This window comes from Phalacrocorax aristotelis, chromosome 16 (genome assembly GCF_949628215.1).
Source record: "Phalacrocorax aristotelis chromosome 16, bGulAri2.1, whole genome shotgun sequence".
Classification (NCBI taxonomy): domain Eukaryota; kingdom Metazoa; phylum Chordata; class Aves; order Suliformes; family Phalacrocoracidae; genus Phalacrocorax; species Phalacrocorax aristotelis.
In genome coordinates this window covers 13,222,293-13,246,269 of record NC_134291.1, presented here as the reverse complement: position 1 = coordinate 13,246,269, position 23,977 = coordinate 13,222,293, and the positions used below count along the sequence as shown (strand labels likewise).

The 23,977-nt window shown below is 56.9% G+C and overlaps 1 protein-coding gene across 5 annotated transcripts in view; it reads right to left on the bottom strand.

The window, feature by feature from the left end:
- Nucleotides 1-23,953, bottom strand: part of EVPL (envoplakin) — a 34,617-nt gene extending 10,664 nt beyond the window's left edge. Inside the window, exons 1-16 of one of the 5 annotated variants that reach the window (XM_075111592.1) lie at nucleotides 23,813-23,953; nucleotides 23,135-23,281; nucleotides 22,534-22,571; nucleotides 17,724-18,319; nucleotides 14,184-14,311; nucleotides 7,863-7,962; nucleotides 7,191-7,345; nucleotides 6,402-6,525; nucleotides 5,621-5,746; nucleotides 5,266-5,304; nucleotides 4,356-4,517; nucleotides 3,658-3,765; nucleotides 2,889-2,984; nucleotides 2,298-2,423; nucleotides 1,216-1,362; nucleotides 917-1,071 (exon numbers count right to left, since the gene is read on the bottom strand). In XM_075111592.1, the coding sequence (XP_074967693.1) occupies nucleotides 917-1,071; nucleotides 1,216-1,362; nucleotides 2,298-2,423; nucleotides 2,889-2,984; nucleotides 3,658-3,765; nucleotides 4,356-4,517; nucleotides 5,266-5,304; nucleotides 5,621-5,746; nucleotides 6,402-6,525; nucleotides 7,191-7,345; nucleotides 7,863-7,962; nucleotides 14,184-14,242 (1,397 nt within the window). In that variant the 5' untranslated portion in view covers nucleotides 14,243-14,311; nucleotides 17,724-18,319; nucleotides 22,534-22,571; nucleotides 23,135-23,281; nucleotides 23,813-23,953. Of the gene's footprint in view, nucleotides 1-916; nucleotides 1,072-1,215; nucleotides 1,363-2,297; nucleotides 2,424-2,888; nucleotides 2,985-3,657; nucleotides 3,766-4,355; nucleotides 4,518-5,265; nucleotides 5,305-5,620; nucleotides 5,747-6,401; nucleotides 6,526-7,190; nucleotides 7,346-7,862; nucleotides 7,963-14,183; nucleotides 14,312-16,293; nucleotides 17,446-17,723; nucleotides 18,320-22,533; nucleotides 23,282-23,812 lie in introns of those variants that run through there. The other 4 variants (XM_075111591.1, XM_075111590.1, XM_075111589.1 and 1 more) reach the window with 4 other exon arrangements.
- Between the last annotated feature and the right edge of the window lie 24 nt (nucleotides 23,954-23,977).

Here is a 23,977-nt window from a genome sequence, read left to right as displayed (position 1 = left end):
TGTCCCTCTGCAGGGCCAGGACATAGCTCCGTGTGGAACGGGCTGGGAAATAAAACAAGGACAAATATTTTGCATGTAGGAAGGGAAGAAAACACTGGGAGATGAAACAAGCTGCCAGATGTGGCCTGAGAAGGGGAGGAGTTTTCCAGGCAACACCTGCAGAGCTGTTAACCAGGAGGATGTTGTAAACTTTTTCTTTTCTGTTTTAAAACACACGTGAAACCCATAAATCCAAAGGATTCGGTAATGTGGGTCGTGCGAAGAGGGGTATGCACTCAGAAAGAGCAGCACAGTGGAGCAATCCCACCCGCGTGCCTGGGGCTCCCATCACAGACATGCCCGGGTAACTCCGAGTCCGGGCTGTGAGCCTTTCCACCGCACTGGAGCGGCACTGGTTTATCCAAGTACCCGGGAACATGATTAAAAAGGTAATGCCAAAGCTCCCTGCGCCTCCGCCCCATCCCTGTGGGAACCACAGAAGCTGGCTGAGCAAACAGCAGTAGACTACAGGGTAGTTCAAGGAACATTTCCCAGTCTCCAGCTGGGGCTGGCTGAGAGGAGATACCACAGATAACTCTGTCCCGTTTGGCAAGTCCCAAGCTCCAGACTGATTCTGCAATGAATTTAGTTAAACCTATGCGAGTCACATGTTTGGGTGAAGAAATCAAGCCAGGCTGCCAGAAAACTCTTTGACAGCAAGGTCTGTGCAGCGCACAGTGCTGTTGAGGAACAGCAGGAACCTGGACGAGATACTTGGGTGCAGGGAACAATCCCTCTCCAGGAGGGATTTCGTACTACACAGTCAAGAGGTCTGTTCCCAGCTGCTGTTTCTCTGCAGTTGAGGCAGTCACGCTGGCTGTGACCTAAGAGCAAGTCTGAACACCTCTCTGGGTCAAGCTCTCCACTGCAGACTTACCTATTGACCTTGTCTATGGACTCGGGGTCTGGTGGAGGGATGGAGAAGCAAGCAGAAGGTGCCTCCTGGACCACACCAGTGCTGCTCTGCACCACCCACATCTCTGGGTTGCTGTTGTCCTTCAGAATGTACTTGTCACCTCTTGTCAGCTGCACCTAGGACAAAGACACAAAATCCAGTGAAAGGCTTGGCTTTCCAGCACTAGGCCAGTCCTGACACCAGGGAGCCAAGGTCTGGAGCAACCAACGAAGAATCCAGTTGCCTGCCTCTTCTGAGGGTGCTGCTAGTCAAGCCCTCACCTCCCCAGCATCCCAGTCACAGAGGGTGTCCAAGGTGAGGGGCTGGGAGGGACGCGTCCTGCGCAGCTTCAGTGGGCTGATCTCTTTGCTCCTTCTCTTCAGGTCAGCGATGCTCCTCTCTGCCTGCTTCACCGCCTTCTCCTCATTCTAGACAGAACAGGGAAGACAGTGGTTGTGACCAGGCTTGGATGAGAAGGAAGTGGGGGGTCACACTACAGTGGGAACGCTGGGGCCAGTCGTCCATCCTTGTCTGGTCACTGCTGGGATAGAGTCAGAAGTGCCTCCACACTTGACCCCTCCACATCCCTTCTTCCCCTTTTCATTATCAACACCCTCCGCTGTTTCCTTCGCTCACAGCAGATCTGCCCTTGAAGGCACAGCCTGAGTTAACCTTAGGTGATCCCACACCGTCATATTAAATCCCCTGGAGAAGTTTTTCTTGTCAGAAACGGATCAGAGACCTGCCAAGAGGTGGCCACATTCCAATGTCAGAAGGTACCAAGATCCTGGCACTTCTTGGGAGCGAAACGTGTTGCACGCATGGGAAGATACCACGTTGAACGTGTCCCCTCCCTCTCTCCCGGGCAAATGTTCCCTTCCTATCTGCATCTTACCCCTGAGGTCAGATTTCTTTATTCCCTCCCTCGCCCTTGGCTCACGAGAGTGCTGAGGAGATGGGAGGCCCTTTCGCTGCTGCTTGGATGCCAGCAGCTCACGCTCTCCACAGACCCTCTAATCCAAGTGTCTCATGTTTAGGACAATGCACAGCTCCTCCCTGCGCTCCTCCTTTACTCTGATGGTGACCTGAGGCCTGGCTGTGTGTCACTGATGGGGACAAGTGCCTTCCCAGGGGTCACTGCCCCACAGCATGAGCAGCATGGACCTTCTGGGGCTACAAGGACTCAGCATCCAGAGCACAGTATTGCCACGGGCTTCCCCCTCCCTAGCCCAGAGCTGGGAAGAGCTGTCCTGGTAGCGTTATTTGCCCACCTCTTCCCCTTCCCCACTTATTTACTGGGGAGGTTGTAACGTTCAGTCTGCCCATTATGTCTGGCCAGTACCACCAGCCCTGAAGACCTCACCTCCAGCTGAAGCAGAAGATCTGACACCACCCCAGAGCTGTCTTTGTTGAACTTGCTGTATTTAGTGTCCAGGTCAGAGCTCATCTTCTTCAGGGAGCAGCTCACAGCCTCAGCATCATCCTGGAACTGGAGGCATGGGTAGGAAAACAGCCAGGGATGGGAGGACATTGCTATCTCCAAGTCCAGTGGGGTCTCTCAATTCCCAGGATCTCTCCCACACCCTGTCTGGGGCTCACAAGACCCTCCAAGACCACCCTCAGAGCGTGTGCTTGGACAGGGACTCTCCATCGCCTGAGCCACAGGCAAATAATAGCAATCAACAGACAAGTCCCAGCTAACGACAGCGAGCAAACCCTCCCCTGCCCCTCTTCTCCAAGCCGACCCACTAACACAACAGGGCTGATGAGCTGGGAGCCAGCCCTTCACTGCAGTGCTGAAGAGCCGTTTTGAGGGGTGTTTCCCCAAAATACCCCGACCAGGTGCAAGCAAAGGATCTCCCATCCTCATCCTTTTGCTGTCTCTCTTCCCAGCCTGCCCGCTCCAGCCTGACCCTGCAGCCCCATGGCCCGTGCTCTGCCCACTGCTGTTCACCTTCTTATACTTCTCCACGCTTTTCAGTTGACTCTCCTGGCAAATGCAGAGATTCAGAAAATTCTGCCACTCATTCTTCAAGGCTTCCTGGTGAGCCTGTGGTGCGACAGAGCAGGACTCAGCGGGCTCCAGCGAGTCCTACCTCCCCCACCAGTGGTCTCCTTTGTCCAGAAGTCCCAGAGATCACAGGAAGGGTACAGACCGCTGTTGAGCGGAGGCAAAGCTAGGCCTAGGCATTGCCTGGCGCTGAGCCCGAGCAAGCATACTGCTCTGCAAGCACCTAGCTCCTACAGAGCAGCCCCCATTTCTCAAGGGGTCTCAGCTCCAGTGGTGTGGGTGGCTGTGAGCCCGTCTCACCTTGCCACTGCGTCTGCACGCTTGGAAATACAACCTTGGAGGCTGGGAGCTGGTTTCACCTGGGAGAGGTCGTGCTGGGGCATAGCTGGAGTTTCACAGCAGCAGGAACGCGGCTGCATTGATCACACGTCTGAGCACCAGACCAGGAGCTGGTCCCAGCACACAGACGTTAACCACTATGTCCTGGAGATGTCTGATGGGGTGAAGACCCTGCACTGCCCCCATCCTCCCCATAGGGCTGGAAAACATGCTGCAGTACAGTTGGTGCAGTGTGGGAGGAAAGAGTAACGCAGCAGCTCTGCAGAAGAGGTGAAGAGGCCTCTTCCAACCTGTCTCCTGGCTCTTGATCCACAAATTATGGAAAGCATTCTCATTCTCTTATAGGCTTTGGAAGGAAACCCCTTTTCCCTACCTGGATAGGCTTGACAGCTGGGTGCTTCAGCTCAATCATCCTATCCCCATCATCCTGAAGATGGTTCACAATCTCCTCCTGGTTGAGCAGCTCATTGGACTTGAAGTACTGAAGGGGAAGAGAAACTTCATGAGAGGGGGAGCACGCAGGGAGCACAGAGTGGCCTCCCGGGGCACCAAGCCCCATGTAGCAGAGAAAAGGCTCCCAAAGCACAGACATCCTTGTTTGGTTTTTTTTTTTTTTTTTTTAAAAAGAAGGGGCTAGGCAAAGCTAAAACAAATTAGATGTGCTTGGGCCTCAGAAAGCATCAGGGCCTTCACTCAAAGAGCATTTTCCTAAGCAATTATCCTTCTCCTCTTCCTGGTCCTAGCACATAGCAGTCATTGGGTGTTGTACTTCGGCTGTTGAAGCTGACATGACGCTGACCCTTCCCTCCCCTCTGACCACTGAGCCTCGCCAACAGCTCTGTAACGCATGACCCCACATGCCAGCTCAGGGGACATACACAGAGGCTCATCCTTAACTCCCGTGTGGACCCCAGAGCTTATCTTCCACCTCTGTTTCTGTGCTCAGTGCTATTGGGCTGCCCTGGGAAAGCACCAGGCTCCGGGCGGGCGGTGGATGTCTGGGAGGCTGGAATCCACCCTGCAAATCTCCTGCCGCAATGGCAGGACAAGCTACCACCCGCAAGAGCTCACCTCGTACTCCCGATGCACGCTTTGGACATCCATCATTTGGTCACTCCAGTCCTGCTTCAGGATCTTGGTCTGCTGGTCCGTCAGGTAGCCCAGCTCCTTGGTGCAGTCCTGGAGGTGGTGGTACAGGCTGCCCAGGCTCTGCCCTCGCCAGATGGAGGCTTTCTGCCCACGCACAAGGAGAGAGACAGCGTTGGTGCTCAGGCTGAGGAGCCCCTTTCCCCTCCTCCTTCCCAGGACCCTGCTTGCATTGCACATCCACCAGGAGATTCCCAGAGACCTTGGTGAGACATCTGCCACGGCTTGCTCTTATCTGATGGGGCTGCCGTTCCCTTTCCCTCCTTCACAGACAGGATATGTTTGTCTAACCAGAATCTCAGGTGTGGTCTGGTGCCTCGGGCAGTCTGAGAGCTGGCCCAGCTCTGCTATATTTCTCACAAATGCCATTCTTCAGCATAACCCTTATGGCCCCAGCTGGCTAAAGCCAGAATCTTCTTCCTGGCCACCTCCTTTGCTCCAGCTGCTCATTTCCCCTCTGGAGCCCTTGTTCGGGATCAGTGCAAGCCTCAACTTTTGCAATCTTGATTTGGAACAGCCCATGGGCTGGGACAGGGTTTCCTGCCGCCACATCCGTAACTCTGCGCTCACGGACACATATGCAACGCCAGATCAGTGATTCATGAAGAGGAGAGACACAGATCTCACCCGCAGCATTCCCCTGAGGGTAGGAAGCATGGTCTCAATTTACACCCATTCCAAGGTGGGGAGGAAATGGTGAAAGAAAAGGAGGGACGCAACTTCACTGCGCAAGACCAGAGGTAGCTCCCGCCCTGAGCTGGGCATTCCCTGTCCATTAGGGAAGGTGTTACTCTGGACAGGTGTTTTCTGTCCAGAAAACCACTGAGAAGCTTACCAGCAAGTCCTTGTACTGGCTCTTTAAATCTGCCACATCCTGGGTTACAACACGGCCAAGACCAAGGGGGGAAGGAAAAAAAAAAGAGAGAGAGAAAAAAGCTGTTACCAAAACATCATCAGTGGTAGATGGTGATGAGCTGATTTATGGAAGATGCTTTAGAAGCCATTCAGAAACCACCTCCCTGGCCCCTGCATGGCTTGATCTGTCCGAGCTCAGGTCTCCCCTGTGCAGAACAAGGGTGGATATTCACCGTGAGGAGCAGCAGATGGGACACGCAGCCGGAGAGCGAGCAGAGCCCGCAGGGTCCCGAGCAAAGCCAACAGCAACAAGGAGGGGACGGAGGGCGCCTTACCCCGGAGCAGAGGTTCTTGATCTGGAGACCGTAAGCTTCAATCTCCTTCTGGAGGATGTTGTGCTCAGCTATTTGCTTTTCCAGCTCTGACATGCCGGGGCCATACTGTCCTGCGTTGACTTGTTTCTGTGCAAAAGGAGTTAGGCAGAGACTAAAGCAAAAGAATTTATTTCAGGGAGAAACCCCGGTGAGTGCTGGCAGGGTGTTAAAAGCTCTGGTATCTGATACCAGTCGTGGAGGAAGAGAAGGGATCTTCCTGTCTACCATGACTGCTGTTGGTTGCCATTTCCCCAGCCATACACAGGGGCAAAGATAACCAGGCCGTATAACCCTGCTGCGCAAACCTGAGCTGAACCAGCCACCCTTCCCGTGGTGACAGGCACTGAATGCACACAGGTACCATCCAGTTTTCAAGGGAATCCAAACTGACTCCAACCTGGGCACTCCACATACCCAAGACCTTGCAGTGTGAAACCCTAGGATGTAGGGCTGTAAGGTCCTTGAAGACATCACCTTCTCCATCCTGTCATCCCACAGCAGGGCATCTCTACCTGATCCCCCTCTAGTAGCTCTTAATCTGAAGGGGTCATTTAAGAGGGTCTTCCGGAGGGTTTTGAGAGGCGGGAGGAGGGTCCTTCTCCCACCCAGGGTTACTCCCACCACCCCCAACACTCCTGCACGATGCTGAGCACACGATGGCTGGCAGAGCCCTACAGACAATAGCGGGCACTATCTGGCCTCGCAGGAGTTGAGAGATACATCTAAAACCAGCTGCTGTTACCATCTTTTGGTCCAGGATCCTGGCCCAGTCTACCCTGGGCACCACCTCAGGGATGTTCAGCTGTTCGTAGAGGGCCCGGTACTCTGCACACAGCTGCGTCACGCGGTCGTGGAGCTGCTGGATGCTGCCAAGGAGAAAAGGCACATGTCCCTCTGTCAGTTTGGAAGGGGGAGAACCAAGGTGGGCTTTGCAGAGCCCAGATTTCACTCATAAGGCTTTGTGACACTGGCCCCCTCTGGCAGCGGAGGCACTTGTCCTGGTACTCTCCATCACCAGGGATGTCTCGGGAATCACAACCCAAGAGGCAGCTGCAGGGATATCAGGACTGTCCCTTCCCAGCTAGGAAATGACTCTTCCCTCCTGATTTCCACCTAGAAGGGCTGGAGAGTGAAGGGGAGCAAAGCCCCAGAGGCCAACCGAAGCTCTCCTCCCATTCGAATACCCACGTCAGACTGTGCTTGCCTGAACGAAAGGCATTCGTTTTAGGTAAGGCAGAGGAAAAGGGGATTTTCCTGGGAGTGGGGCCAATGTTTAGCTCTGCATTTTTCTGATACTTTTTACAAGAGCTCCCAGGTAAGACTGGGGACTCTTGGGTGACCACTCTGGCAGCCACCCTGCACACCACTGTCTTTACAATCAGGGCAGAAGCCCTGATTTTAAGGCTAAAGTCTATGGGAAGAAGGGTGAAACTCCACCTCCCACAGCAACGACTGGAGCTCAGCCTAGATCCCAGGGAGGTTCCCAATTGCTCAGTGCCTCCGTCACATCAGTGTCCCCCTCTGTACTCACTCTTTCTCTATCTCAGTAGCCTGAGGGTGTTTCAGCTGCTTGGCACGGTCCACATCCAGAAAGAGATCCTTCAGCAGGGTCTCTGCTTCCTTTAGATTCCTGGCGTTCTCTGGCTGAAACTCAAAAGCCTTGTTCTTCTGGTGATTGCTGGCATCCTGGAGACCAGGCAAGACAAAGGAAAAAAGCTTGGTTGGACCACACAGACCTCACAACATTCTTCTTGGCCGACACAGAAGGCCTGGGTGCTCAACACACTGACCACCGAGGAACCCTGGTGTGCAAGGGTGCAGCTGGGGAGCCTATGCCCAGCCAAACTCCCTGCTTCAGCACCTCTCCCACCCAGGGGACCAGTGTGTGTCAGGCTGGCTGCCTGCCTGCCTCTGGGGCTGCTGGGAGGCCCAGGGCTGTGCTGCCGTAGGTGAGACAGCCTTGGCTGTGGGAAGCACGAGGCACTGAGCAGAAAGCACCAAGGGCAGAATTTGGGAAGCCCTGGTACGCAGCCCCAGGGGCTGGGAGGATCTGCGGGGTGCTCTGTTCCTCCCCAGCCTCGAGCCAGCCCCCAGACTTGCACCAGCAAGCTGATGCACAGAGCAGACACCTGACATGTTATCCCAGACACTGCATTTCCAGGCAAAGCCTTCCACCTTCCCGCCACCCTCTGCCACAACTCACCTGCTTGAGTCTGGACTGTGTCTCCAGGATGTCCTTCTCCACCTGGTCGGCATTTGTCTGCATGCGGGAGATGAGAACAGCCAGCTCATTTGTTGAGGACCTGAGAGCAAAGCAGAGGAGTGGGTGAAAGCAATTCTCCCCCTCTTCATCACTGCCCCGGACCTGACACAGGCGTGGTTCTTCAGGCCTTTCCCCCATGTCCTCCGGGTCTCTAAGGAAAGGTTCTAAGCTGTGGCTTAGAATACATGCAATACATTCAAGCTGTGGCTTGAATACATGCAAAGGTCAATGCCTCCTTTGTTGCCTTCAGCCAAATGAGGTAAGAGGTGGTGTGTTCAGAGCGAGCGGACAGAGGCTTTTTGCACAGCACACAGATCACCTGCACAACTCCCTGCCACAGGACACTGCAGATGCTCAAAAGCTCGTGTGGGTTCAAAAAGCAGTGGAGAAAAAAAGGAAGAGAAAAAAAAAAAAAAGAAATCCCTGTAGGGCTCCCAAATGCACTGACATCATCACATTTGGGTTGGGAAGACCTGAAGCCACAGATGGCTGGAGGCCAGGAGAGCACCCTGCAGAGGCAGCACAACGTGCTTGCCCAGTTTGGAGGGGCCTCCCTGGGTGTCCACCCTTGGCTGCTGGTAGAGGTGGGTGAGACGGCCCTTCAGCCTGACCCAGCGTTGCCATCCCACGGCCTCGTTTCATGCAAAGTGCTCTGCAGTTCAGCCCACTGAGACGCTGAAGAGCCCAGAGCCACCCCAGGAGTGGCCTGCAGTGGGCACGGCCTCGCTACGAAGACTGGAAGCCCCTCTGGGCACTGTGGGGGCTGTTGCAGTTGTGCTGCTTTCCAGGCCTGGGGACAAATTTCCCAAGGCCGTAGCTGTGCTACGGCCCTCCTCACCCCAGTGACGATTCACTGGAGGTCCCCATCAGACCATTCCCTATCATGTCTCACCTTGGTGCCATCGCACGACCGATGGGTATCATCGTGGCCATTATTCCATCACCACTATTGTGCATGAGTGCCCAGAGCCCTGCCGAAACAGCTGGATCCAGAGCCCGCAGCAAGGCACGGGGTGGTTCACGCAGCTGCAGCCCCAAAGCTCCCCATGGACAAGGAAGCACAAGCCTTGGTGCCTCCTTTGTCTTCATGTCCGGTGGCTTCTAATAGCATCTGCCCCTGGGGACGGTGCCGGCCCTACCCTCCAGGCAGGGAGAGTGCAGCACTGCCAGGATGCGGGCGAGCAGAAGCAGGAGGGTGTGAACTGATAGCATCACGCAGGGACTCGAGCCCTCGGATGACTGCTGACGGGACAAAGTTCAGCAGAGGCTCAGCTCGGTTCCGTGCCGACCCTGGGGTCTGAGACCAGAAGGGAAGGGTTTGAGCAGTGACAACGGGACATTGCATGGGGGTCAGCTGAAGGGGGAACACGGCTTCAGGGCTGGTTGCTACAACCCGCCCTGTGCCTTTGGTGGAAGAAGAAGGTAGGAGAGAGGCGATGTCCTGCAGCAGAGCCACCCACATCTGCCCTCCAGCCACATGGTTTCCTTCCTAGCCCCTGAATCCAGCAAAGGAGCCTGGGAAGCAGTTCCCTTAGTGGCTCTGTCATTGCTCCGGCTCCCCGTCATGGCTCCAGCTATTGCACAGTTCATACCAAAGGCTAGAGCGAATGCTGGGATGTTCATTTATTACAGCCCCAAGTGACTGTGAAGTGCCAGTGTTACAGTCACCCCAAGCCAAGCACTCAGATGCCACAGACAGAGCTCGTATTTTAAGTCAGCTCAGCCCACGCTGACCGCGGCCAAGCTCAGGTAACTCTGGAGGAAGCGCAGCCCCAGCGCTCCTGCTCACAGCATCCTCCTGTCCCCTTTCTCTGACTCCTCCCTCGGTTTTGATTTCCCAAGAGGGTGGCGCGGGACGCGACACGGCAGCCACCACCTCCCTCGGGAGCTCTGGGTTGGCAGCGTCTCCTGGGCATGCCTCAGCTTCCTGCCTGCAAAATGCATGGCAGCAAAGTAAACGGGGGACTGCTGTGCTCTGGCAGTGCCCGCTCCTACAGGGTCTAATTCCAGGGATCACAGAGCCAAAGAGCCCAAGCAGGGCATTCACCATCATCATCAAAGCATCACTGTCTGCTACAACCTGTCTTTTATATCCCATTAAAAATCCCTCCTACCCCATCTGTGCCCCAGGGATGCCTTTCCTGGGGTAAACTGCAGCGCTCAGGGCGACGAAGGGTGGTCCCAAGTCCCAGCACAACAGGATGGACGGGAGCAACGCAGAGCCGGGACTCGGCCCCCCTGAGCCTGAGCCTGCAGCAGGCTGGAAGCTCTAGGAGGTCCCCCCTCCCCAGGAGGTTACACAATCTCCCACTCATCCCCGACACGCCTGGAATGAGGTGGTGTCCCATGAGCAAATACTTGAGCACCACCCAAATTTCCTGCCCAGGCTCTCTGCGCAGGGAGGAGAGAGTGAGTCACGGGCTGGCCGCCGTCCCAGGGGATGGACGCCTCTCCCCGTCCGCCCCGAGAGGTCTGGCTGAATTCAGCCCCTGCCTGGGAAGAGCCTGAACGGGGTGTCCGGTTTGAGCCCTGTTGTGATGTGATTAGATACCTCTGGGCCTCTCCGAGAGGGGAGAAGTGAGGATCCGTCCTTCCCAGTGAGGGTAGATCCCCAGTAAAACCCTGCTTATTCAGGGTGGCACCCCCTTTCTGGCTGAAGGAAGCACTTAGACACCCCATCTCTCAAGGCTACACACAAATCAGCTTTTTTTAGGCCAAGCCACAACAAATGATGGACTGAAAAGGCCTCAGGAACCTCCTGGTCACAGGGACCCAGCCTTGCCCAGCCCAGCCCGCACTGCCTTTGCACTGCGCCGGGCGCCTGAGGTTAGAAATTAGGGTGCTGTGGCAAACAAGCTGATCTTCAGGGAAGAAGCGATGCTTCCTGGACAACATCATCTCAGGAGCAGAGGAGGTGTCCCCTACGTGTGCTGGAGTGGGGAGCAAGGAGGTCTCCATGTCGGCCAAGGGAGGAAGCCTGGCAGAGGGGGAGGCTGAGACCCTGTAGCCAGCAGCCAGGCTGGAAGCGGCTCTCCAGCCCTGCAAACAGCCAAGCCACTTTAATCTTTAGCAGAGTCTGGTCTGGATGATTGAGGAGCACTGAAGCCAGGTAGGGAAAGTCCTGGTAGGAGAGAGGAGCAGAGTAAGGCCTGATGCACGAGCAGAGAAGCCATTTCTCCTCAGCTGAGCCTCCCACACTCACCATGCTCCTTGATCAAGGTGGGAGCGATGCTGAGGAACCTGCACGGTCCACCATGCTTAGAGAAGCACCCAAACCACCACAGACCTTCCTATCCCAACCACGGACCGTGCCGAGAGGAGCGTGAGCTTCTCCTGTCCGTGCCAACAGCCATCCACACAGCCCGCAGCGGCATGGATGCATCACCATCCTTCCTCGGGGCCGTCCCTCCTGCCCCTGGGCAGAAGCCCTCACTCAACGAGAGCTGGCCACAGCTGGACCTCACTTTTCAGGGTAAACACGCTGACACGTGGGCTGCAGAGAGGCAGCCTGGCGTCGGGTGGGATACGAGGAGCCGTGAGCCCACCGGTGCTCACGCGGGGCATCCCTCAGCATCCCAGGGCTCAGGTCCAACCCCAGCCCCGGTCCAGCCGAGATGGCTGGGGGCAAGGCTCAGCAGGGCTTCTCCTGCTCCTCCTCCTCAAGAGCCAGGGCAGGCCTCCTCCCTAGGGCTATCTCATGCCTAGAAGAGGCAGAGTACTATTATTATCATTATTAATTGGTTCATTTCTCATCCTACTTTCTGCCTCCTAGACAGTCCAACTGCACGCAAGGGACAGCGTCTGTTCGCAGGGGCAGGACTGTCCCCCACTCCTGGTCACTCCTGCCAGAGCAGTTTGGGCAGGACCAGAGCAGCCACCCACTTCAGTCCCTGATTCCCTCCACCCCTCCCTTCCAGGGGATTTTGCTTTATGGCCGCAAGACCGAACCCAGAGCTGGGTCTGTCCCCACCGACAAGCAGCAGCCCTCACACGCCCTGATGTGCCAGCCCGAGCTGCTCACAGCAGACCACCAACAGTCACCCACCAGCACTGCGTTAGTCCCCTGAGCCCGTGCCTGTCCCCCCGGGGACCACACTGCTCTAGACTGATCGGGGAGAAGCCGAGGGAGGCGGTGGCAGAAGCAGCGATCCCAGGATTAAACCAGGAGATGACTTGCCATCCACCTCCAAAACCACCCACTGCCTTTGTTAAGATCGCACCCAGTCCAGCCAGATCTGATGCCATTTCACCTTCTCGGGAGTCTCCGCTTTCAGCCCCACGGTGTGCCTCTTCCTGGATCGGGGCACAGCGAGGATGCTCCTTGGGGACAAACCTGTGCTTGCTACTGCCTCCCTGGGATGCATCCACCAAGTGGAGACAGCAAAGGGCCCTGCGAGCCGGGATGCTCAACCCCATGGTCCCAAGGACCAAGATAAGGTACCTCTAGGGGTCCGTGCCAGCAGCAGCACCCACTAATCGTGAACCCCCGGAGGCACAGAACCTCAACTGCTGCCGAGGTTCTGGCCTTGGGGCCACCAAGAGCAGCTGCGGGTCACCAGCATTTTCTTGGGGCCATCTGCAGAGTGCGTGTTGGCGGCCAATCCTGAGACAACTCATTCACCTTCATTTTCTCAGCTAATATAGGCACTGACCAAGCCCCGGGTCACGGCCGAGTGAATTAGCCTTTGTCTGATGGTTGGTGCCTCCTAGAACAAGCACAACTAGCTCGTTAATTGCTGCGCTTCTGGCTCCAGCCTCCATCCTGCACAAGGAAGAGGTGTGAGGTCTCGCCGGGATGTGGCTCCGGTTATCCCGAGAGGCTCATGCGGGGGGAGAACCTGGCCCAAACCCTTCTGCAACAGCACGGGGGCTGCAGCGAGCTGTCCCAGGAAGCCTCGTGAGAAAAGCCCAGGGTTGGAAGCCAGCTGGGGAGGTGGATAGATTGCATTAGCAAGGACTAGGAACAGAGGCTGACACAGCTCTGGGGCTTCAGGGGAGGTGTCTCGCTGCAGTCAGGCCCCGACAAAGGCCTGGTGGTCAGAGAAGCCCCAAATCTGTCTTCATGATGAGTTTGTGAGTGCTCAGCTCCACCGTGGCAGAATCTTCCTGCAGCAGGGCAGGGGGCCAGCTCCCGACATCCACGCGGGGAAGCCTCAGCCTCTGTGGGAGCCCCCTTCTCCCCAGGTCCCACTGCCCTGCCCAGCAGCACCGGGCCACCACCCACCTCAGCAGCCGTTTGCTGTCATGGGGTTTGGCCCCCATAAACGGCGCAGCTGGGTGCCAGCACCATGCTGTGCCCACCCAGACGCCTGCACACACGCCGTCCCAGGCTGCTGCTGGTGGTGGCCCCCAGTGGTGGGGCCAGCTCCCCCTTCTCCCTGCAGGTCCCTTCCCTTTCAAACCAAACCCCTTTGCAATTCCCTCAGCCTCTAACCCTGGCTGGGGACAGGGATTCCCGCAGAATCAGCCGACTGAACACTACAAAATGCAAAATCGCTGAGGGAAGGTGGAAAATAACACTGCGTTGGCAACTGCAGCTGAAGGGAGGGACGAGCGCTCTCTCTGCAGGAGCACGCCCTCCCAGAGAAGCATCCTGGTCCCATCACACATCTTGCTCCCCACAGCCTAGGGAATCTCTTCAGAGGAGGACATGGCTATTAGATCCTTTTGGTGCTGCCTCAGACAGGCCCAAAAGAGGCAAGCTCAGTTGTTTGACCTGCAGACACCCAGCCTGTCACCAGGATGGATTAGAGCAGTCACCAGCAAACCCACTAGTCGCCCACCTTCACCACCTGAGCAGCACCAAACTGAGCATCCCTCTCCGGGAACGCCAGGTCCCAGGGTAGCATCACACCAACCTCACGCAGCCAGCGAGTCTGGGGATCTCAGACCCCGGCTGGTATCTGCATCACCATCAAGCAGATCTTGCTCCACCCGAGCAAAGAGGCCGCGTTCATTATCCCTCCTCCCACCTGCCCAAAAGGGGCTTTGCACCTCCCTGCTCAGTGTACCCAGCTCTCAGTACATCTTCAGGCACTGCACGTCCCGGGGACTGCACAGGTACGTCTGGGCTGGAGCGCAAAGCCCACCAAAGACAAGGACAACAGCTGGGGCAGCACGTTCTGGCATCAGCTCCCAGTGAGCCCCAGCTTTCTCTCTGCTCCAGAAAGAGGGATGGTCCTTAGGGTGACATCGAGAGCTCTTCCCTCATCTTCCCCCAGGGTCCACAGGACAGCTTAGAGAGAGAGGAGTTGCACTTACTTGCTAGGCTTGACAGGGGAACTTCTGCTCGGGGAGCCTTTGCCCACCCCCTTGAACATGTTGGTGAGGTCCCAGCTGGTCTCCTGGAGTCTGAAGAGTCGTCGTGGGCGCCGGCTCTCCGCTCTGGTCTGTCAGGATGGAACGACAAGACTCAGCGAGGGGAAGTCGGCGGCGCACTAAAGAGCAGTTTCTGGCAGGCTCCTCCCCAAGCGCAGGTGAGCAGCAGCAGAGATGGAGGCACATATGAAAAAATTACTCGAAAAACCAGTTTGGGGTGGAAAGAGCTGAGCCCCAGAGGGAGAACGGGAGACCTCGCCCTGGCTTGGAGAGCGTTTTGGCACACACAGCCACAGCTGTGCAGCAGATTCCCGGCAGAGGGGCAGAGAGCACGGCCTTTGCAGGGAGGAAAAGTCTGAAAACGTGACTTCAAGGGAGTGCACTGTGACTACTGAAACAAATTTTAAAGCATCTTCTTGCATTAGCCATTTTAAATGCTAGAGAAGTAGCAGAAGCTCTACTGACGAAGCCAACCAAAGGTTTTGCAGGGCGGCAGCAGCAGTTGAAGAACCACCAATTCACAGAACATGATGTTATTTTGCAGTTCAGTAAATTTTTGGCCCAGGCTCAGCACAAAGTGGCCCCGGCTCCCAGCAAAACACTGAGGGCTCATGGCAGAATGAAGGTCAACAGCTCCAGCGCAGCATCGCAGGAGCCTCAGCCAGTGGCTCTGGGACAAACTCGGGTACCAAAGCCCCAGCGGCCTGGGTTTGAGGCTCTGCCTAGACCCCAGTCTATACACCACCTTAGAGCAGGCTTTGCCTCTGGGCAGCTCTTTCCCCTGTGGAGCAAAGGTTCAGAGTCCCAACTGGTTCCCAGTATGGCCCAACAACACCCTGGCATCTCCGTGGCTCCTGGGGACGCTTGTCCAGGCTGTGCTGCCCAGTGGGGCTGCCCGGTCCCACAGCTCTCCTAAGCCACAGCAAGGGCTGGCTGCTGTCTACACCCTGTTGGTTTCAGACAAAGCAAAGTCCAAAGCTCCCCAGGACCCCTGTGTTTCAGGCTGGTCTGGCACAGATCCCCTAGCGACATGGGACCCTTATCCAGTGCAGGAGACCGGGGTGGGGAGGGCAGAGATGGAGGAGGAAGGGGGCAGGAGCGGATGAGGACCACAGCCCCCGCGTAAGCAGCAGCCACCCTTGATGCTGACATAGGTTTGTGGCTGTTCTTCCCCATTTCTTGTGGCCCAAGGCCAACCCAGGGCCAGAGGCAAAGGCCTGGGGTCCATCGCCATTTCCTGGGTGGCTTCTTTGTCCTCCTTAAATTGGCACAAAACAAATCATACTTGTCTCAGCAGAGAGGGAAAGGCACGCGTGGGACAAGGGTCCTTTGCAAGGGACTTGCTTTCTGCTATGGTTTTGCTCTTTTACAAGCTGCAAAGCCCTACCTTTTCCTGGTGAGATTATAGCTTGGGCCCTGCTCCTCACACCAGGATCTTAGAAGCATAAAGACAGGAGGTTGCCCCAGCTCAAAGCACTGGGAGACAGCTGGTGTGGACCATAGGAGGCGGGGTGACCTCTCCCCTTCCAAGGCAGCTGGAGTTAACAGAGACCTGCTTCAGGGCCTGTCTTTGCTGTGCAGAAATCTACAGACAGGATGGAAAGCAGCTGCCGAGAGATCACTCCTTTGCCATTAACGCCCAGTTGGCCAATAACAGCAACGATGCTCTTTGACTGGAGCTGCTGGAGGGCCCCAGGGAGGAGGAACCAGCGCAGCACATCACCTGCAGCCCACAGGACCAGACCCTGCTGCCTCTGCATTCAAAGGCTTAAAGCAAGCTGAAGCCTTGCCAGGGACAAGAGCTGAGAGCACTTAAGGCCACGTAGACCTCAGTTTGTTCCCACGCGAAACAGGAGCGCGCAGGGGGTCGTGGCTGCACGGGACAGCCCCTTCTCTGCAGGGCTGTTTGCAGAAGCCGGGGGGAACAACCCCCTGTGAATTCAAAGGAAACTAAATTGAACAAGATGGACTGCCTGCAATCCCCTGGAAGACAGCGTGCCTGCGCGCGGAGGAAGTTCTGAGAATTAACACAAAAAGCAAACCAGGCACGTACCAACACACAAACGCCCGGACAACCTGCTTCCCGAGGCATCCATCACCCCCAGCCTGGAGCTCAGGGCTGGAGCTCCTCACCTGCAAAGCTTTAAACCAGCACCTTCCTCTCCTGTTTAACGAGACAAGGTGTGATCCTTCCCCCAGCCACGTCCCCACCTGGCAAGGATCCCTTGGAAAGACGGAGCATTTTAAAAGCTAATACTCTTTGATCTCACCCCTGTGCACACACAGACACACGCTCTGGCAGCCAGCGGCAACCTCCGTGCCATATGCAGGCGGGACAGATAAACACAGGGCTAATCTCGGGGCTGATGCGAGAAGCAGCAGCGTGCTTGGCAGAGGAGCTGCTCTCTGCTCGCAGGGAGAGACACAAGCTAGAGAGCCGGGCCAGATCCTGCCTGGTTTTGAGCCCTGGTGCAGAAGCGATGCCGAGCATCCAGCCTGTCTCACCACGGCGAGGGAACCTGCCTCTTCCTCGCTCAGGCAGACGTGGTGGGAGGAGAAGAGGCAAAGCTCGTCCTGCAGAGAGCCCATGGGAGGGGGAGCTCTTTGCTGCCCGCTCCCTTGCGAGGGGAGCAGGGCTCGCCCAGCCCTCAGGCGAGCTGCAAGGGGCTTGTCTCCATCCCAGGCTCAGGAAACAAGAGTGGCACCAGGGACGGCTCCAGGTGACGGGTCCCGCCAGCCCAGTGCCCCTGCCACCACATCCAGCCCAGAACAAGCTCCCGACGCAGCCCAGCACCTGCTGCGAGGGGAGGGATGCTCTGCCTGCCCTGGACTCCCCCACGCTGCAATGACCCCCGCGACCTGCGCAGGTGAAGGGGACGTCGCTGCCAGGATCCTCGGGGGAACACTTGCGACAGGCACTGCTTGCTTCAGCCCACTTCACTTCCAGATCCGCAGCGGGTCTTGTTCAGACCAGCCCCAGCTGTGCCAGGGCAGAGTGTGGTGGTTAACTCAAGCCCTGCAAGAAGCAACAGGCAAGAGGACCAGCTCAACCCGTTCTCCGCCACAGCCACCCACACAGCTGTGCCTGGCATTTGGACCTGGGCCCAAAACGCTGGGCAGGACTGCCCCACGGCGTCCTTGCTCCTCTGCAGCTGGAAGCCTAAGCACAGGTCTCCAAGACCACCATCCAAAACAGCATTACCAAGGGCCTCCCGGCCACCCCCCCATCCCAGGAAGGAGCCCCCCCACCCCACCCGTATTTCCACCAGGCTCGCTCTGCACTGCAAGAGCTGCCTTGCCCAGGTGAGCATCCGCAGGGAGGCGGGTCAGGGGTGGGCAGGCTTCCTCTCATTCCCGGTGAACCAGCCTTGAAACGCTGATCTACAGGCAGCGCCGGGAGGAGGTTGTGTCTTGCCCAGGCAGGTCCCCAGCTGGGCTACAGCTCACGTTGGGGGCCCAGAGGTATCTCCCAAGGGTACAGACCTGGGGCTGGCTGCTCCGGCAGATCTCCAGGCACAGCAGGAGATGGCATGGGAAGTCACATCGTAATCATTTTATTTGCTTTCCAGAACAGGATTCTGGGGCTTCACGCCAGTAGCCTGGAGCTGTGCCAGGATGCGGATACCTGGTTTTGCAGAGCAGTCACATCACCAGGTGCTTCTTGCTGCTCGCACAGATGAGTAGGTCGCCTGCAGGGACAGATAGCAGGTACAGCTGCGTAGAGGACCTCAGTGAGCAGGTAACATTTCAGGGAAGGAAGATTTCAGGAACAATCCTGGACTAATCTTTCACAAGAAATTGGCAGAGGAGGCATTTAGAGGATGGCGTTCCTTTGTTATCAGACAAACCTCTCTATTAAGTTTCTACAGAGGAGATGATGGCTTTATGTGACCCATAAATTATTTACTACTACCTGTTAAGACTATTTGCCCTTCTAGATGACAACACGCTTGCCTCTGCTCTGCACTGCTGCTCACCACCCTCTGCACACCAGTCCTCCGGGTGAGTTTTCTTCCCTCTTCGCCTCCTTGCTTTTGAACTTCTTCATTCTTGAAATCATCCTCCTGGGAAGCGATGTGCTGAAATCAAAGCAATGAGCAGAGCCCTCACACTGCACGAGCCCCCCCCCCCATGACACACCACCAGGAGCTGCTCCTGGCCAAGCACCGGGGGATAACTCCACTGTTAAGGAGGTAAATGGCCCTCGAGAAGCGGCGGGTGCCTACAGGGGAGCAGCGAAAGGACCTTTACAACAAACCCTACAGCTGGGAGGTGGGAGGAGGAAAGCAGGAACCATCAGTGAGCACAGATGCAGGAGCGTGGGGGGGGTTTAGTCTTCAGCGTACCTGGAAACAGCCTTAATTCGTTCATAAAACACCACCTATGGAAAAGCGTCTCCTCACCCCTGCAAAGCACCCGCTAATGATCACCCCTATTTCCACCAAGTAAAACCAAGGGCCCATCTCGTCCACCACCCTGTCCAGCAGCACTCACCACCACGTCCCCAAGGACGAAGGTAGGGAGAGTTTCACGGCCGCGCGGTCGGACCGGCAGCGCCCGGCGCCTGGAGAAAGGCTCCCTGCTCTCACCTCGCACCTTCGCTCCCATGAAAAAGCAGAGGTAAGTCACAGCCGCTCCTGCGCCCCGCGTCCAATTTTTATTTCTAACAGCTGGGGAGGGGCACGAGGAGGCCGGAGCCCTCTGTATCAGCGACAGACACTTTGCTACGCGGAGACGCTGCTTGTTTGGCAACAGGTCCAGCAGCTACAGCCAGCGCAGCCCACGGCTTGTTGCAAAGGACACGCGGTCTGTGCCAGCTGGAGACGGAGGCTGCAAGACTTGGGCTGTTCTCCATGAGCAGAAAACCCTCCCGAGAGTCTCCAAAGCCGTGGAGAACATCAGAGCATGAAGAGCAGCCATGGCAGTCAGGCGCCCCAGGCCCCTGGTGCTCACCACGCTGGGAGGCGTTGGACCCCTTCCCACTGTGCACAGGTCAGCCTCCTTTTCCCATGCAGACGCCAAGGACAGCACCTTGTTATACATTTTTTTTTCCCCTGCCCTTTTTCCTCTTTGTGGAGACGCTTTCACACAAGCGAAAGTGAAACTTCAGAGCCAGAATTGCCCGCCTGTTTTAAAAAATTGCTGCCCCATTGGGAAAATAGGACACCTGGTTTTCTCTACGTCTAAAATTACTCAGTTCTCAAACCTCGTTTTGCTTTGGTTCATCTTTACCAATTGATAAGTGGAGGGGAAGAGCAAAGGCCCTGCACTTCTCCCTGCAGGTCTGATTAAGACCCATTAAAAAGCTCTCAGGACTGGGCTGGGCTCAGCACCCTGCCAGAGCCTTTCCCCAGACGACCCGAGGAGGCCGAATCCAGCGCGGCCCCCCTGGCACAGATGGGGAGTCCCGGTCCTGCTCCTCTGTATCTCTCTAAATACAGAGGACACTTGCATCGTGCCAACTCATTAACAGCTCAGTCCCAAGGCTTTTATGGACTACTCATCCCTAGACCCTTCAGACATCAAAAGGACCTGCCCGTTTCCCACCCCATTGCCTCTCCATGCTCATTACAGCATCCCGCAGCTGCGTCCGAGTTTAAGCCCTGGAGCTAATGAGCAGGACATCATGGCGATTCCCTACAGCAGCCAATGCCTTACCCTCATTTTCCTCTCCCCAGAGGATTAGCAAGGCTGCAATAGCACTAAATAAATTCACTAATGGCAGATTCTCAAGACACTTTGTCTGGAAAACTTGTTTATAGCTTACCAGATGCAGCCTGCAAATTTGGCTTTATTATCCAGTGACACTGCTGAAGGGAGCTGCTCCCCCACACCGTGATTGGACCTGAACAAGAGGTGTCCCAGATCATTAGCCAGGCCACGAGAGGTAATTAAACACCTGCCTGGCAAGGCAAGCCTCACACACAGAGCACAGCTGGAGAAGCACCCCATGCAGTCAGGGTGCGAGATCAGAGCTTGGGCGGGGGGGGTGTCTTTCATGTCTCCCAAAAAGCTGCTTTGCTCAAACAGCAGCGCCCTGGAGAAGGGACAGTCCCCTACAAACACTGGGCTGAAGCACAAGGCAATCGGCCCGTGTCGGGCTGATGGAAAGCGGGATGCGAGGCCAGGCTTGCCCACCTCTGTGCCCCCACGCTCGGGGGCAACGCAAGGGCCCTGGGACGTGCAAAAATACCTGCAGGGTGTCGTGTTGGTGGCCAGGTGAAACACGTGTACCTGGAAGAGCTCTAAGGCGTACCTAACTGGGAGGAAAACTGCTGGCCCCGACACAAAGAGCAGACTGAAGGAGACGGTGTTCCGAAGAGAGGGCTCCAGGCTGGGGCACCCCGCTTGGCAAGGCCCGAAGGGCACACACCAGCTAGGGAGGATCGTGCTTCCAGACTCCCCCCGAACCAAAGCAAACCCATCAGAGCACTCTGCCGGCAGCACAGGGCTAGCGGGGAGAGGCAACCAATGCAGGGAGCGGAGCGGTGACAGCCCCTGCAAACCACCTTGGGGGGGGGGGGGGGACGACAGCGCTGGAGCCCACCCCATCTTCGGGGGCAGAGGGTGCAGCACCCCAGAGCACCACCGAGCCGGGGTGGCTCGCACCCCCCAACCCGAGCCTGGCAGCTCAGAAGCCCCGAGTGCTTTTCACATCGGATGTGACTCTCCTGCAACGCTCCGCTTTTGAGCTGCTTTTGCCTGATTCAGTGGCGAGCGCTTCTGCGTCCCAGGCAGGGACCAGGGTGGGACGGACCTGTGTGTCACAACTAATTCTGCACAGCCAGACTTCGCCTTCTGCAACTTAATTTGATGCTCTGAGAAAATTAGATGTTCTCCCACTTCTGTGGAAGCACTGAGGGTAATTCAGAGGCTTTGATGCTGCTCTTTAGCCATTCGGGCACCACAGCCGCAGCATCGCTCCCCGGACTGACCACGGGCTGGGACGGGAGTCACTAATCCTCATGCACAGCATGTGAGCCTTGGGCAAACTGCCGTGTCTGTGCGCGGACACCACCCCCTCGGCTCACCAGGGGAAGGGCAAGACTACTTCCAGAGCGAGAATTTTAACTTTAATAACCCCAGCACCGCGGGTGCCCAGCAGGAGAGGAGTTTGCCAAAGATCGTAATACGGCAGCGCCTCGAAATGCCAAGAACACACCGGTACCTGGGCCCAAATTTTATTTCAGTGGCACTGCAGCACATGAAAGCTGCACCCAAGGCCACGTGCACACAACAGAAACACAAACTACACCCTTTGAACGTGGTTTTAAGCCTCCCCCTCTGAGACATTACTGCTTTTAGGGCAGAGGTGGGAAGGTTTTCACCCCAGGTTACTCGCAGCAGCCCAGAGAAGGGCTGGGGACATGGGTGGGGGGAGGGACACCGCCGCCTCCCTCCCACGCCAACCTTCACACACGGGCACTTGCACTCGGGCTTAGCTCTAGCCCAAACACTGTAATCTGGAGCTCAGCGCAGAGCAGGGCGCTAATCTTTCGCTCCCTGGTGCAAAAAGCAAATCCCCAATGCAAACAAAAACAAAGAGCGAGGATACGCCAGGTATTTGGGCTGGAGGCTCCGGAGCAAGGAACCCCCGGCTCTGTCCCCATCCGAATCCCACCGTGATCCACTTCCACAGAGGTGGGATTTTTGCAGCAACAGCAGCACTTACCCAACCGGCAGCTCAGACGACTTCGCAGCAGGATAGGAAAGGGCCGAGCCTCTCCTCCTCAGACACAAAGCAGCACACTCGGGCCGTGGGACCTCACCCAAAGGGAGAGGGTCAGGGAGCGGCGGCGTTTCACAAACCTCCTCGCCCTCGGCGCGGTTTGGGTGAGCCTCACAAGCAGCAGCCCAGCACGCACCTTTGCTGCGGGTGTGTCCCTCCGAACCGCTGCGCCGTCAGCTCCCGGAGCACAGTCGCTCCAAGCCAAACCCTCCGAGTGCCACGGCAGGTCCCGGGACGACGCGGGACTCGAGCAGCGACCCGCTTTCTGGGCTGGGCTGGGAGCTGCAGGCCGCAGCGCTGCCCGGCGCTTCCTCACTTCAGAGCAGGGGAGGGAGGAGAAGGCAAAGCACCCGCCGAGAGCCGCTGCTCCTGCCCGAGCCCCAGGAAAGCTCAGAGCACGCAGGCTGCTGCCAGCCCACCCCTGCCGAGCAGCTCAGGACTGTTGTCTGCTTTCTGTTCTGTTCTATCCTTCCTCTTGGAGCTTCCTGGGACGCACTGGGGGCACCCACCACGCATTCCTCCCACCCGGATCAGGAGGGGCTCGCCTTCAGCAGCCAGACCTACCTCCAGCTGTTCTTGTGCTTGACAGCAGCAATCCCGTCCTGAGGAAAAAGAAGAGCAGCCATATGCAACCAAGATCACATCAAATCACTCCTTTAAGTGAGCGCTACATCCCGAGCTGAAAAGCACGGGGTAATTACGCTTGTAGCTCTTAACGGGGCAGTTGACAAGAGACATCTCTCAGCAGATGCACCTTCTCCCAAGAACTAGTTCTACTTGCTGCCGCCGTGGTCGGACAAGGACTCCCCACACCTAAATCCCAGGGGCTGCAGCCCTTCGCTGCCAGGAGCGCGCGGTACGGGCTGCCAGCTGACCTGCCACCAGCTCGCCGAGGCGACGCAGCCACCAGATCTCGCTGGCAGCGCTCCGCGGGATGCCGCCTACCCAAAGCAGCTTGGATGAGACCGCAGCGATCTTCTCTAGTAACACAACACCTTCGATTTAAAATACCCCCAATTCCTTGTTTCAAAGGAGGCAGAGGCTCACTCAAGCGCTCCCAGCCGGCCTATTACCATCCCACATGTCACCCCTCACTTCTCTTTAAGCTGCCCGCTTGTCTCGTGCTGATTGTCCTCGTGCGTCCCGTGAGCCCCTCAAGACCTACCTGCTGCCACCAGACCCCTCGGAGCGCACGACCGAAGGCGCACGTCGCCCGACGCCGGCGCATCGCTGACGGCGGGGCCGAGGGCCGCGATGTCGCTCTCATTCCTGATTGAATTGACGCAGTGGTACCAGGCACGGCCAGCTCGGCCTGTAATTAAAAGTCCAGCGCTCAGCCCAAAGATGCTCCACAGGAAAAGTTGATTGAAAGCAATAATCTTGACCAGTCTGCTGGAGCTTCCTGGTTGAGGGCAGTCATGTGGCCTACTTGCCAATTAATTCACGGAAAGAGAGCAAACACATTAAAGCGAAGGCCGCAGCCTAATGAAAGAACGGGGCCGTACGGAAGCGGGTCTCCAAGCACGGCGAAGCGGCGCTCTGTGCCCTGCTCCGGCCGCCGAGGCACGGCCCGCACCTGCCCTCCCAGGGGAATCGGTTTGCTCTGCACGCGGACCAGGCGCTTCACCCGCCTTCGCCGCTCCAGGCTCCACTGCAGGGTAAAAGCCTCAATAAACCTGGTGAGCCTGGCCTCCATCACACAGGTCACTCGAATAACTACTTCCTCCCGCCTTTTTTTACATTTTTTTCTTAGTGCCTTCCACATCGAGTCGCAGCACTGCTTACAAACCCCACTCCGCTCACTCTCCATTAACAATACCTCAAAACAAATAGGCCGAGTTACCTCCGAGTGGTGCGTGTCGTTATCTGGGCCTTCAGGCAGATCCTCCTCCGAGGAAGCGGCCGCTCTCCAGGGGTTAAGGAGCCCCAGGTGATGGCGTGACCTTGATCCTCTGAATGCTTCGGAGGCAAAGAGTGCTCGGTGTTCTCAGCGCTCAACATAAAATTC